Source organism: Corapipo altera, unplaced genomic scaffold, assembly GCF_003945725.1.
Source record: "Corapipo altera isolate COAL_440 unplaced genomic scaffold, ASM394572v1 68, whole genome shotgun sequence".
Lineage (NCBI taxonomy): Eukaryota > Metazoa > Chordata > Aves > Passeriformes > Pipridae > Corapipo > Corapipo altera.
In genome coordinates, this window is record NW_020884919.1 from 1,850,766 (window position 1) to 1,863,756 (window position 12,991).

Here is a 12,991-nt window from a genome sequence, read left to right on the forward strand (position 1 = left end):
GGTGGTCAGGCCCAACCTGTGGGGCCAGCTGGGAAATCTGGGAGTTTAAAAAAACACTGACATATCAATGGGTTTAAAACCACTGAACTATCAATGAGTTTAAAAACACTGAACTCTCAATGAGCTGAATAGCAATAAAATGATAAAAAATTAGGTTCCAAAAAGCATCTCAATGACAATGTAACTGAAAAAAAGCTCTGTTATTCCCAATTTAAAGTGTAGTGAATGAGGTTTTCTGCTACACAGTAACCCCCAGGATTAAAACTAGCTGGGTTTTTTTCCTCTGGATAAATATCCCAACACCATCCATCAAGGAAATCCTTGGAAGCTGGGATTGTTTGCCTTTATGGTGGATAAAGTCCATCTTTTTGAAGATATCCTGGAATTTTTTCAGCCTGAGGCTTGGAGGGTTGAGCTGCACTCCATGAAAGTTGTGAATGTTACGTGTCTAGAACCTGGTGAAGATAAAAATGCTTTTAAAAGCTTTACCCAGCCAGTTATTTCTACCTGGGTTTTGTGGGGCTGGGCTGGAATTTGGTTGAAAATGGAGAAGTTGGTTTGGATCCCAAAAAATTTAAATATCAGGGATTAATAATTGGGAGGTTCAGCATTGCTTTGGCTGCCTGGGGTGGGTTAAAAAGGGATAACAAAGTGTTTGTAATCCAAGGGTGCACCAAACATGAAACCACAAGAGAAGCTTATTTTGGGATTATTGGGAATTTCAGGAGCTCTAAATCCATGTTCCATAGTTATCTGTGCTACCATAAATTGCATTTATTCCACTTCAAGCTGTGGGAATTGGGGCTGTGCAGAAACACTGTGAGCTGCCTCTGACTTAGCATTATCCACAAATAACTTGGAAACCTTTCCATCAGCTCCAGGAGGTTGTTTCCATCCAAGGAATTGTTGGTTTCAGGAGTGGAAATGAGAGGTAAAGCCATGAAAACCCCCAGAACACGCTGGGACTAAATTAGTGTGACAGCACAATTATGGAGAACATGTTTTCCCAGAGCAGGGGAAGCAAGATCCAGGGGTCACAAATTAAACAGGAACCTCCTCAGACTTATTTTATTAAATAATAATTGTCCAACATGAAACAATTTGTACCCAATAACCACGGGAGCTCAACAGGGGGGGAACCATGGGAAAGATTCATTAACTACAGGGAGAGTTAAAACAAAATTCCCTAAATAGAACTCACAAAATTCTCTAAATACAGCTCAACTTTTGGGGTGTTTTTGCTGATAGGACAAGGAAAGAGAAAGGAAAAGGGACACAGGACAGGGGGTGACAACTCATGGAAGATCAGGACTGGTGAGGACAGTTTGATCAGACACCACCTCACACATCGTGTGCATATTTAAAACATTTATTTATACAAATGTACAGCATTTACAAGAGTTAAAAAAATTAGACATTTCAAAGCAACAGCACAGAGAGAACCTAAACAATAAATATGGTGCAGCTCAGCATTTGTGTGGTTTAAAAACCCTCTAGAGCTCAGTGGGCAGAGCAGGCACAGGGACCTGCTGGTGCTGGGTGGGCTCAGTCACCTTAATTTCCTATTTTTTTTAAGCTCAGTGTCCAAAATCCTCAGACCAGGAGGCAGCAGCTGAGCTGGGCAGGGCTCAGGTCCCTTTGGAAGAGCAGGATGGTGGCCCAGTGGGGAGGGAGAGGCACCAGCACAGCACAAGAACTGGGATTTTCTCCATTTGCAGCAACGTCCTGGTGGGAGCAAAGCAGGTGATGTGCTCAGGAGTGGCTCCTAAAACAGGTTTTGCAAAGCATTAGTCTTGGCTTAACATGTCTAGGAGCTGGACACCTTCAGTGGGGTGTATTATCCACATCCATCGTGTGCCTGAGCTGAGGGAATTTAACCCTCCACCTTCACATATAACAAATCAACCCCTGAAATGCCACTTTGTCCTCCACTGGTTACAGAGGGAGTTGAAGTAATGGCTTGGTTTAATCTCTGTATGACACCAATAACTAAATTGGATCAGTGGCATCCCAGAGTTTGTGGGTAGAGAACCCAAAAATGTCTCTGGTCACAGAGATCCCACCTGGGAGTGCCCCCCAGCCAGCACCGAGCCCACCTCACCTCACTGCAGGCACCACACCCTTCAGGAGGTGGGAGCGGTCCCAAAATCTAACATTTTATCAAGAAATCCAGCCATTCCTGCAGCTCAGCCCTTGTGGTTCCACAGATTTAGCCCAGAGGAACCACAGGGAAGGGTTTTAAATAATAAAGAAACTGCAAAATATGTGTCTCGTGTGGAGGCAAACTGGGAGAGCTGGGGGGGTTCATCCGGGGAAGAGAAGGCTCCAGGGGCTCCAGGAGAGCTGGAGAGGGACTGGAGACAAGGGATGGAGGGACAGAGCCCCTGCCCAAGGCAGCAGCTCAGCTCAGGAGGTGCCATCCCCTAAATGCACATATTTAAAACTATGAGGCCCCCAAAATTAAAATGCAATCCCCTTAAAACGCCCCAGCTGAGCTGCCACAACCCCTGCCTGAGCCCTGAGGACAGTGGGGACTTGGGATACAGCCCAAGCCTTGAGCCCACCTCGATTGAATCTTAAACTCTTCCATTTTGCAGGCTAAAATAATAATAAATATCTAAATTAATGCCAGAGAAGTCACAACCCCCTCTGCCTCGTTCTCCCCCAGCCCCTCAGTACCTTAATTCCTTAGATTCCCTAAATACAGAGGAGGGGACAGGCTTCAAGGAGGCTGCAGGGTTAATTTTTTTTTTTTTGGGAATCTCCAGAGACAGGTTAAACTTGCATAGAACAGCAGATTGCAACAACCCTCTTAATATTGGAGATCTGTGAGCAAGTCACAGAAGGACTGAAAGGACCCCAAAATATCTGGCTGCGTGTGAGGTCAGCCAGCACCCCCCTCAAAAAGGGTTTTATATAAAAAAATTGAAAATAAACAGTGTTGGAAGGTAAAATTTCCAGTGGTGTATATATAAGTTTTTATATATATATATATATATATATATATATTTTTTTTTTTTTAATAACACCACACTGAGGTTTCCAGCCTTTCCTTCCCCAGAGAAATCACCTGAAGGTAGTGCGGAGCAAGTGCTGCTCCTGATCCTCCTCCTCTGCTTCCAAGAAACCTCCCAGGAGCACAAGGCCAAAGGACACAAAACCCAGGACAACCCTTTGTGTGCCCAGATCTTCAGATTCCTCATTTTTCTACTTTTTGGGACTCTCCAGGATCCCTTGACACAGCCTTCGGATTCCAACTTTGCCTTCCTTCATCTGCATTTCACTGTAACTCCCTCCCAAAAAAAGCACTTCAGGGCAAAAACATGCTGGAACTTGAGCTCAAGTTACCTTGGAGCCTGAGCAGCAAAAGATTAGCTCATAAAAGGACAATTTATGACTGTAATGGTGTAAAAAAATTAATTATAAAGTCGTTTGATTTAACTTTAAGCAAGTCCACGACACCCTGCTTTTATTACTGACTTTGCAAACAAAGTTAATTCTTTATATATATATATTTCTGATAATTTATATATTACAGGCTCACTGACTTGCAAAACACCCATTTTTTTTCCTGGCAATATCAGCATTAAGAATCTTTTAAACACTTCAGACCTTACTCAACGTAGAAAAATAAATATTGCATCCGAGATTTCCAAGCAAAACAAGCAACACAGGGCACCAAAACACAGCTGGGGTAGCCCAGACTTCATTAAATAAAATAACAGAGCTATTCAGGATCAGTTTTCTCTCTCTCATACTCTAGGGCTAGGTGCCCAAAACAGGAAAATATTGTCCTAAAACAGCGTGGAAATGGTGGTTGGTGACCACCAGCAGCTCAGCGTGGGGATCCACCAGCTCTCCATCCTCCTCACACCTGAGGGTTGGGGATCACACACCTCTAATCACACCAGAACAAGGATTTTTTTGAGTTTTGCTGGTTCAGTTTATAAACCCCAGGGATTTTCTTGGGGTGGGGGGGCCCTGGGGGTTGCTCTTTGCCGTTGGACACCTCGGAAGAAGCACCTTTGGGCACCACTGGTTGCTCCAAGCTCCCTCTGCTCCCTTGAGCTCATCCCTTCCAGGTTGCTGCTTTCTTGCTGCGAATTCCTACCCTCTCCAAGAGGATCAAGAGGTGTGGGGACACTGACTGTGTGTTATTTACTGTGGGGTCTCAAGCAGGTTAAGGAGACACCGGAATTAGTGTGCGGGGAGGTGACAAAGGGCCATGTCCAGTGAGTAAGTGATGACGTGAGCAGGGGTGTAGTACTTGGAAAGAACATTTCTTCACAGAGATAAGACAGACATCAACAAATGTTAGGCTGGACTCGGTGTCTTAGAGGCCTTTCTCAACCTAAGTGGTGCTGTGAAGAGCACATTGGATTCTGGGAATATTTTCCATGAGTTTCTTCAAAAAAACAGTAGGAACGTGGAGGTTTTGATCCCATCCGGATCCCAGGCTTGGGAGTTCATGATGATCGAGAAACCAGGAGGAAAACCAGCCTTTCAGAGCCAACTCCAAAGCTCCAGCTCTGCAGGGAGAGGTTGGATGTCCATGAGATGTTCCCGCCTGGCTCAGCTGCCCGGCCGGACCACGTGTGGCATTGTCACCCAGAGCTGTGCCATTGTCACCCAGTACTGGGCCAGCAGCCCCAGCCAGAGGCACACTGTGGTCAGCAGGACAGGAGGGGACAGTCTCTGGGCCTTGTTGAGGGGGGACAGGGTGGTGAACACGGCGTCTGTGGAGTTCTTGGGCAGGGGCAGGTTGCAGATGCTGCCCTCGCAGCAGGATGTGCACACCTGGGGGGAACAGGTCACAACTTGTTTTTTTGGTGAATAAAAACACAAGGAATATAACATGATATTTGTAAAGGAGCACAGTGGCCAGTCTGATCATTTTCCCCATTTTTTCCCTCCCCCTCCCTTCTTTTTTTAATCCATCTACTCGCAGACCAATTTTTTCTCCTTTTTTTCGCCCCCCCTTTTTTATCTTTCCCAAGAGAAACTTTGTTTCTGACAACGCTGATTTACAGAGTCGCAGAATCAACTGAGTTGGAAAAGACCCCCGAGATCATTGAGTCCAACCCCACCTTGTCACCCAGCCCATGGCACTGATGCCACATCCAGTCTCTGCTTAAACACCTCCAGGGACGGTGACTCCACCACCTCCTTGGGTAGCCCCTTCCAAGGTCTGAGCACTCTCTCTGTAAAGAATTTCTTCCCAATGTCCAACCTAAACCTCTCCTGGCACTGCTGGAGACTGTACCCTCTTGTCCTATTCCTGGTTCCTCCTGTCAGGGAGTTGCAGAGCCAGAAGGTCCCCCCTGAGCCTCCTTTTCTCCAGGCTGAGCCCCCCCAGCTCCCTCAGCCCCTCCTGCTGCTCCAGCCCCTTCCCTGGAGCTGCTCCAACACCTCAATATCCTTCCTAAACTGAAGGGCCCAGAACTGGACACAGCACTCGAGTGCCCCTCACCAGTGCCCAGTTCAGGGGCAGAATCCCTTCCCTGGTCCTGCTGCCATGTGATTCCTGATCCAGGCCAGGATGTCCTTGGCCATGGAACCAGTCAGGCTTCTGTCAGACCTCAATTCCCAGTTATTACATGGAATAAAAAAGCAGTTTTTTCTGCCATACCTTGTACTCTTCATGCTTTATATACGTGCATCCTGTGGACAGACAGTCCTCCAGTGGCACACAGCGTTTGGTGACAGACACACTCTCCCCAGTGGCTTTCATCATATGTTGGCTAAAACAGTACCTTGTACCTGCAAAAAAAAACAGAAAAAATGTGTTTATCTGTCAAATTCCAGTTTTCTGATAGGCTGCAAAGAGGAAGAAATAGGAAAGAAGCCTTTAAAAAAGAAAATATTCCCAATACCTGTTTAGGTCTGAAGCTTATTTTCATTTAGGTGAAGAGATTTAATATATAAATATATACAATGTACAACATAAAATAGATACTTTTAGATTATATATATATATATATATGGTTTTTTTCCTGGTTTCCTTTGTGTTCCCTTGTGTTCCTGCACAGCCTGGAGAATATCCTTCACCTTCTCTGTCCTTCACTTTTATCATGTATAAAATAATGTCAGAATACCTATAGAACACTCAGGAGGATTTAAGTATTTCTCAGTTTTTCCAGGTTTTGGAAAAAGCACCATGGCATGGGCTGGTATTCCTAGTATTCCCAGTGCACCTTCTGCTTGTCCCCAACGGGGACCATCCTCTTCCTCCTCCTTTTTTAAGCCATTTCTCCAGTGACATCTGTAAACCACACCCAAAATTCACAGCAGAATGACTGACAGATGCTGTGGTCATGCCCAAGTATTAGGAATTCAGATTTATTTCCTGCTTTAGTCATTAAAGAGAAGCTGAAGGTGCTGCTCCCCTTCTTCCAAGCACTCCAAGCTGAAAACACTGGATTTTCAACACAGGAAACACACCATTATATATTTATCCTCTAAATTACACATTTCTTTAATTAATCCATCTTATTGTGAATAAAACTGTTGTTTCCATGGGTGGAAAAGGAGGAGTGTGGTGCATTTAAAGCCCCCATTCCTGCCCAGCCCTGGTTCCCAGTGGGCAAACCCTGCACTCCTCTCATGTTTTAGGCATTCAGCAACATCCCAGCAAGCTTGTGGACTGAACATGTCCCTCTTTAGGCAATAAAACCCCCCAGATATCTGTCATATCTCTGACCTGCTCTTGACTCAAGTGTGATATCACAGAACAGACTTAACTTATCACCGGGGGATGGAGTCTCTCCGTGTGCTGTTTGCCTTCATTCCCAGGGCTTTTGATGTGTTTTCCAGCCTCTCCTGCCCTAAAACTCATAGTTTTACCCCAAGGAGAGCACACTCTGTGCCCCAGCTGTGAGCTCCTCCCAGGACTTTCCCTGGAAGTGCCATTCCCAGCAATTCTGAGCTTTTTCATCCCTGCTCTGGCAGCGGAGTTTCCCCCTGACCAGTCCCAGATGGAACAAATAAAGCTTCCAACACCCTCTCTCAACAACTCTTTTAAGGCTGTTTCATTCTTTCTTCCTTCCTTTCCTTCAGAAAATATTGTGCAATCATCTTGGAGATACAGATTTTCCTGGCACAGAACACCAGGCACAGGAGAGGCTGTCACCTCCTGCAAGGCTCCACACAAATCCACAATAAGCAATAAAATCCACTCATTCCAATGAAAATTAACTTTTACTCTCTTCTCCAGGCATTCCAAGTGTAAGGATTGAGCCAGAGAATACTTAGAGAGCCCAGAGCAAAGTAAAGGAGGGGAACATCAGGCCCTCCTGCCCAGAGGGGTGGAGGAGGAACTCCAGGCTGAGTTTGTGAAGAACGTGGACCCAAAAATTTTACCAAAAATAACAAGAGAAATTTAGAGCAATGAAAATCAAACATTGCAGCGTGAAAGTTGATGCTTCTAAGTAATGGGGATGCTGTGGACACACCAAAGCACAGTTTTCCTCTCCCTTAAAGCACCATTTGTCACTGATTTCACTTTCCAGATCAGAACTGGGTTTGCTCAAGTTATTCCAGCTGGTTGTTTCCAAAGGGAGACCCTGAGTCACCCCTTTCTCCTTGCACACAGCCTCCTAAATACCCCCTTCTCCTGTCAAAACAGGGAGTGTCTGGGAATATTTGTCTCATCCCATGCCAGGCAGCCTGAGCTCTTTTATTGTTGTTGTTGCTGTGCTGATTTCAGCTGAAAGGAAACCAATTCTGGGACAGATAACATGCTGCAAACATATCTGTGTCCCCACAGGGCAGGTCAGGGCCTCCCTCCTTCCAAAGTAAATATTTTCTGAGGGCACTTGTCCCAAAACAGACCCAACTCAACTAAAGGGGCTTCATAGGTGGATAATCTTAATGTCTTGTGTCTCAAAGGAGTGGGAAGGGAAGAGGAGGTCTGGGGAATATCACCAGTACCTGGGTGTGATATTTGAGTGCCTGTATTCCAAAGGTTTTCCTGAGCTGTTCCAAAATTCAGACTCCAAGCAGAGTTATGAGATCAAAACACTGAAAATATCAAAATTACAGCCTCAGTTGCCCTGAGTGTGGGCTTGTGCCCAAGAGGAGGGAAGTGAACAAAGGCAGAACCAGGTCTGTATTTCCCAGTAAATTAAACACAACCTTTAAAAATACACCCCTATGAGGGTGGGGAGGCCCTGGCACAGGTTGCCCAGAGAAATTGTGGCTGCTCCTGGATCCCTGGAATTGTCCAAGGCCAGGTTGGACTGAACTCTGAGCAACCTGCTCCAGTGGAAGGCGTCCCTGATTGGAACAAGATGGGCTTTAAGTCCCTTTGAACCCAAACCATTCCATGATTCTGTGACTCTATAAAATAAACATCCCCCTGATTTAATCCCCAGCTGAACCAGAGGAGTGCAGGGAAGAGATGAAAGTCCTGAACTTCATCCAGCACAGAGAAAAGCTTAAAGGATTACTCCTATCGCTTACACCTCTTCCTTTACTGGGGAGACTTCACAGGCAAAAGGAGCAGAACCACCAGATCTGGGAATACCAGGGGCTCAGCGTGGCCCGTGGCAGGGACAGGGAGCAGCAGTGGGAAGGTGGGTTTAATTAAACACTAATTAACGTTACCTCTGGGACAGTAGACGTCCGGAGCCCAGCGGTTGCACTCGTAATTATCCGCGGCCCTTTCGCAGGTGAAACACTTAAATCCCCGAGGATACGGCGTGGCTGGAAGGAATGGATAACACGGAGTTAAAATGAGCCTGGTAATCTGCTTCCATGGTGCTTTTCACGGGCACACAGCAACGTTTGTTCTCCTCAGATCTGTTCTTCTACAAATACACACCTGTGAGCTTCGGCAGGTTGGGCCTGATTTGGAAAATCCTGTCACCTATAGCAGGGCAGAGGCACTTTTAGGTACATATGGACTCGTTTCAGATGTGTTTTTACCCAGCAGACTGACTTCAAAGGGAGTTAATGTGAGCAAGGAACACTTATTCCTCTGGAATCAGAGCTCACATCCAACACTGCTGCTTTATGGGCGCTGATAACAAAATATCAGATGGATTAAAATACTCTGGAAAATTTCCCACCGAGGAAAAGAGCTGCTCCTGTTGAAGGCTGATGTTCCCAAAGGGCAAAAAAACCACTGTGCTGAACCTCCAGCTTTCACCAGCAGCCTCTGTCCTAATTTCTCTTGCCAAACAAAGAGCATAATTCCTTAAGTGCTCTCCTGGCAGCACTTCTGGAGTACCTCCAATGCTTCTCCAAGGTGCTGCCACCTTCTCAGAAGCCAAGTGGTGAACAGGTCACATTTATCTTCATGGGGTGAAGTAAACTGAACCTTCACAGCCCCGTGGATCACATCTTAACCCTCGCTCCTCTTCCTCTCTTTCCCTTGTCCCTCAGTTCTGGGCCAGAGTCACCTGGGAGCATATCTGGTGGGGCTGGTGATGCCCTCAAGGAACAGCTTGGGGTGGGAAAACACATCAGCACAGACTAAATTTATCCCTGTCACTCTGGACTGCTGGTTGTGGTTATGGTGTAAAACTGGAGTTTCATCCTGCTTGTGCAGAATATAAATTTTCCAGCCAAATGCAGGATGTGGTGAGTTTTCTCTGGGAAGAGATGGCAGGAACAGCTCCAGAAACGCCCTCTTCTCATGGAATTCACTAAATTTGTGTCTTATAAAGTGAATAGACTAGTGAGAGCCCAGGGAAGATCTAAAGATGTCCAACTCTGGTATAGCATTGCTCTGGGAGTCGCTGAGATCAAGCCAGGAGCTTCTGGTGTCACAGCTGCTAATGGTGGTGTTTGGCCCTTGCTCTCAGCTATCCATGTGCTCAGGGTCCACGTGGCCATGGTCTCCTGGCCAGGGAGATTATTGAGGGACAGAAAATAGTGAACTAAAGGCTCCTGACATGCTCAGTAGCTGCCTGTGACCCCTGCCTGTCCTATAAACCCTGGTCCGATTTTACATAGGATCATAGAATGGTTTGGGTTGGAAGGGAAATTAGGGATCATTTTATTCCACCCCCTGCCATGTGTAGGGACACCTTCCACTAGCCCAGGTTACTGGGTTAATTCAGAAGGAAAAACCTTGAGGTGGGTCCAGAGAACTTGGTTCTTCTTCCACACCAACTCAGCTCCATGAGAGCGGGGATGTGCCTTTAACCTTCGCTCCGCTCTCAGTTCCACCCTGACATGTGTTTGTCCTTGTCCCTGTCCTTGCTCCCCCCCGGAGGTGACTTACTGGAGGGGTGGAGGTAGACGATGTCCTTGCGGGTAAAGTCGCGGCCGTGGGCGCTGAGCAGGCCGAGCAGCAGCAGCCAGGCCGGCGCGGGCGGCGGGGCCATGGCCCGGCGAGGACGTGCTCATGCGGCGGCCGAAACACCTCCCCTGGGCAAGAGCAGAGAGCAGGGGTGAGCACAGCAGAGCCACCAGGAGCAGGGCCACCACCTCAGCCCCGGCAACGTAACCTTGACAAAGGCACGGCCACGCGGTCACGGAATCCCAGAATGTGCTGCATTGGAAGGGACCCACAAGGATCATCCAGTCCAACCCTCAGCCCTGCACAGGACAGACCCAAGAGTCCCACCCTGTGCCCCAGAGGATCATCTAAACCCTCCTGGAGCTCTGGCAGCCTTGGGGCTGCGCCCACTGCCCTGGGGAGCCTGGTCAGTGCCCAACCAGCCTCTGGGGGAAGAACCTTTTCCTGAGATCCAACCTGACCCTGCCCTGGCACAGCTCCAGCCATTCCCTGGGTGCTGTCCCTGGTCCCCCCAGAGCAGAGCTCAGTCCCTGCCCCTCCTCTGCCCCTGCCCAGAAAGTTGGAACTGCACTGAGGTTTCCCCTCTTCTCCAGCTGAGCACACCAAGTGCCCGTAGAGTCCTCACGCAGCTTCAAATCAAGGCCCTTCCCCATCCTCACTGCCCTCCTTTGGATGCTCCCCTGAGCCTCTCCACTGCCCTCCCATGGGTCAGGCAGTGGTGTTCATAAATCATAATAAAGTCATTTAAATTAATTAAATGAATTAAATTAAAATAAAATTAATTAAGTTACATGAACAAATTATAAATTATTAAAAAATTATTTGGCATAGACATCCCTGGCACTGCCTGGGAAAAGGACGTGGACAAACCCTCTCCTGGCTGGAGAGCTGCAAACAGGAGTCAAGGACAAGGGTGGTCAACTTTGTCACTATTTAGAACTTAAACAGTCAGAGACTGGTTGGCAAAAACCTCGGTAGGATGTTGATAAAGTCATGAGAGACTGTGCTGTGACAGGATTTAACAGCTGTTAGAGAGTAATGGAAAACTGCAGGATTAGACCAGGAAGAAAGGAAACAGAGTATGTGGAGATCCATTGGGATATCTGGGAGAGCAGTGGTGGGTCTCCCCCAGCCACTCTCCAACACAGCTCCACACCACAGCTCCAGCCCCAGCCCAGGCTTACACCCTCCACCAATGTACAAACCAGGAGCTCCACATCACTTCCCACATATCTCAGGGAAGCTGAGGAGCTCCAGCTGCTGCAGGTGGGCTCTGCCTTCACCTGGCTGCTGTTCATAACACAAAGTGACCACTGTTTTCTCCTCATCCGTGCTCCAAAGGGTCCTATTCCCTCTGTGATGCTGTTGACCCACAACGCAACATAGTTTTTCCCCATGTTCCTGTCTGATGGGAACTGATGTGAAACCACCCCTGAAACAGCTTTCAGGAGCATCCCAATTCCTGCATCCAAGCTGTGGGGAGCCATCCAGGAGCAAACAATGTTAATACATCATTAAATACACGGTTCATATTATTACAAATCCTTAAAAATTATGGCAGTGCCTCAAAAACCGAACGGGACAGGAAAATCCCAAGAGGATGTGGCTGCCTAGCCAGGCAGGAGCCACTGGTTTCCCCTGGAATCCATCCACAACACACAGGTTTGGGATTTTTCTTCTCCCACCCAGACTGACCAAGAGATCTGCAAAACCCAGATATTTCCCAAGCACCTTTGAATATGTGCTGTTATTTAACAAATATTTTTTGTTGGTTGTTTTTCAGGAAAGATGTGCCAGGGGTGGGGACCTTCCATCTCTGCCTCCAAATGTTTGTCTCACAGCAGAGACCACACAGGCCCAGCAGCACAAAGGCCATCAGGAGGGGTTGTCATTGTCCTTGCTCTGGTGTGCAAACAGCTCTTTTATTAAAACACAGTGAAATCCATAAAAACAGTGAGGGGAACAGATAACACACAACTGTGGTGCATTAAATGTTGTTGTTTTAACCTTCTGAGAAGGAAATGCCAGTTTTCCCTGGGTTTACTCCACAGATGCCTATCAGGCAGGGGAAAATGAAAGCCTGATTGGAAGTAGACAGGAAGTAAAACAAAACCTCTCCCAGCCCTGTGGAAGATGAAAGAAATGGGTCCAGCAGCTCCACATGGGGTCTGGAGGGAAAGCCCACAGTAAATCCATTTGGAGCCCACCTGGGTGAGGGAGTCAGGTATGTACATGGATTTGGGACTGAATAGTCCTGAATTTTTGAGTTCCTCATGGATCCAAAAGGACCTGGAGCTCACCCTGATGCTCCTGAGCTGAGGACAACAGGAGCCATTGGCTGCACAAGCAGCAGTGCTGGGTAGACATGTTCCACTCCAGGAGATTTCACTTCCAGAACATGGATCTGTGCATAACACAAGTCACATGGATGCTCAGTGTGGAAACAAGATGTTTTTGGACTCCATCATCACACACAAATCAGCCTCTCTGCTAGTTGCTCAACCAGAGCCACTCAACCCAACATGTAGAATTTGCTTAATAATCATACCCTTAAGATAACAAAAGTTTGGAAGAGAGAGGGATTTGGGGATTATTTTTTATCCCAAAAAACTCAAGGCAGATTTTACAAGCCCCACTATTCCTTTCCAGACATCAGCAGTTTGCAGTGAAACCGTGGGTTCGCGTGGTCGCAGCCGCAACCCTGGGCTAGAGCCCCAAAAATTTGGGATTCACATCCCAAAGAGA

The 12,991-nt window shown here is 47.2% G+C and overlaps 1 protein-coding gene across 3 annotated transcripts in view; it reads right to left on the reverse strand.

The window, feature by feature from the left end:
* Positions 1–2,757: 2,757 nt before the first annotated feature.
* The window catches only part of LYPD6 (LY6/PLAUR domain containing 6), a 36,034-nt gene continuing 25,800 nt past the window's right edge, over positions 2,758–12,991 (reverse strand). For all 3 annotated transcript variants that reach the window (XM_027656331.1, XM_027656330.1, XM_027656332.1), the window contains 4 exons: positions 10,229–10,374; positions 8,605–8,703; positions 5,630–5,760; positions 2,758–4,797 (listed from right to left, as the gene is read on the reverse strand). In XM_027656331.1, the coding sequence (XP_027512132.1) occupies positions 4,573–4,797; positions 5,630–5,760; positions 8,605–8,703; positions 10,229–10,331 (558 nt within the window). In that variant the 5' untranslated portion in view covers positions 10,332–10,374 and the 3' untranslated portion in view covers positions 2,758–4,572. The remainder of the gene's footprint in view (positions 4,798–5,629; positions 5,761–8,604; positions 8,704–10,228; positions 10,375–12,991) is intronic.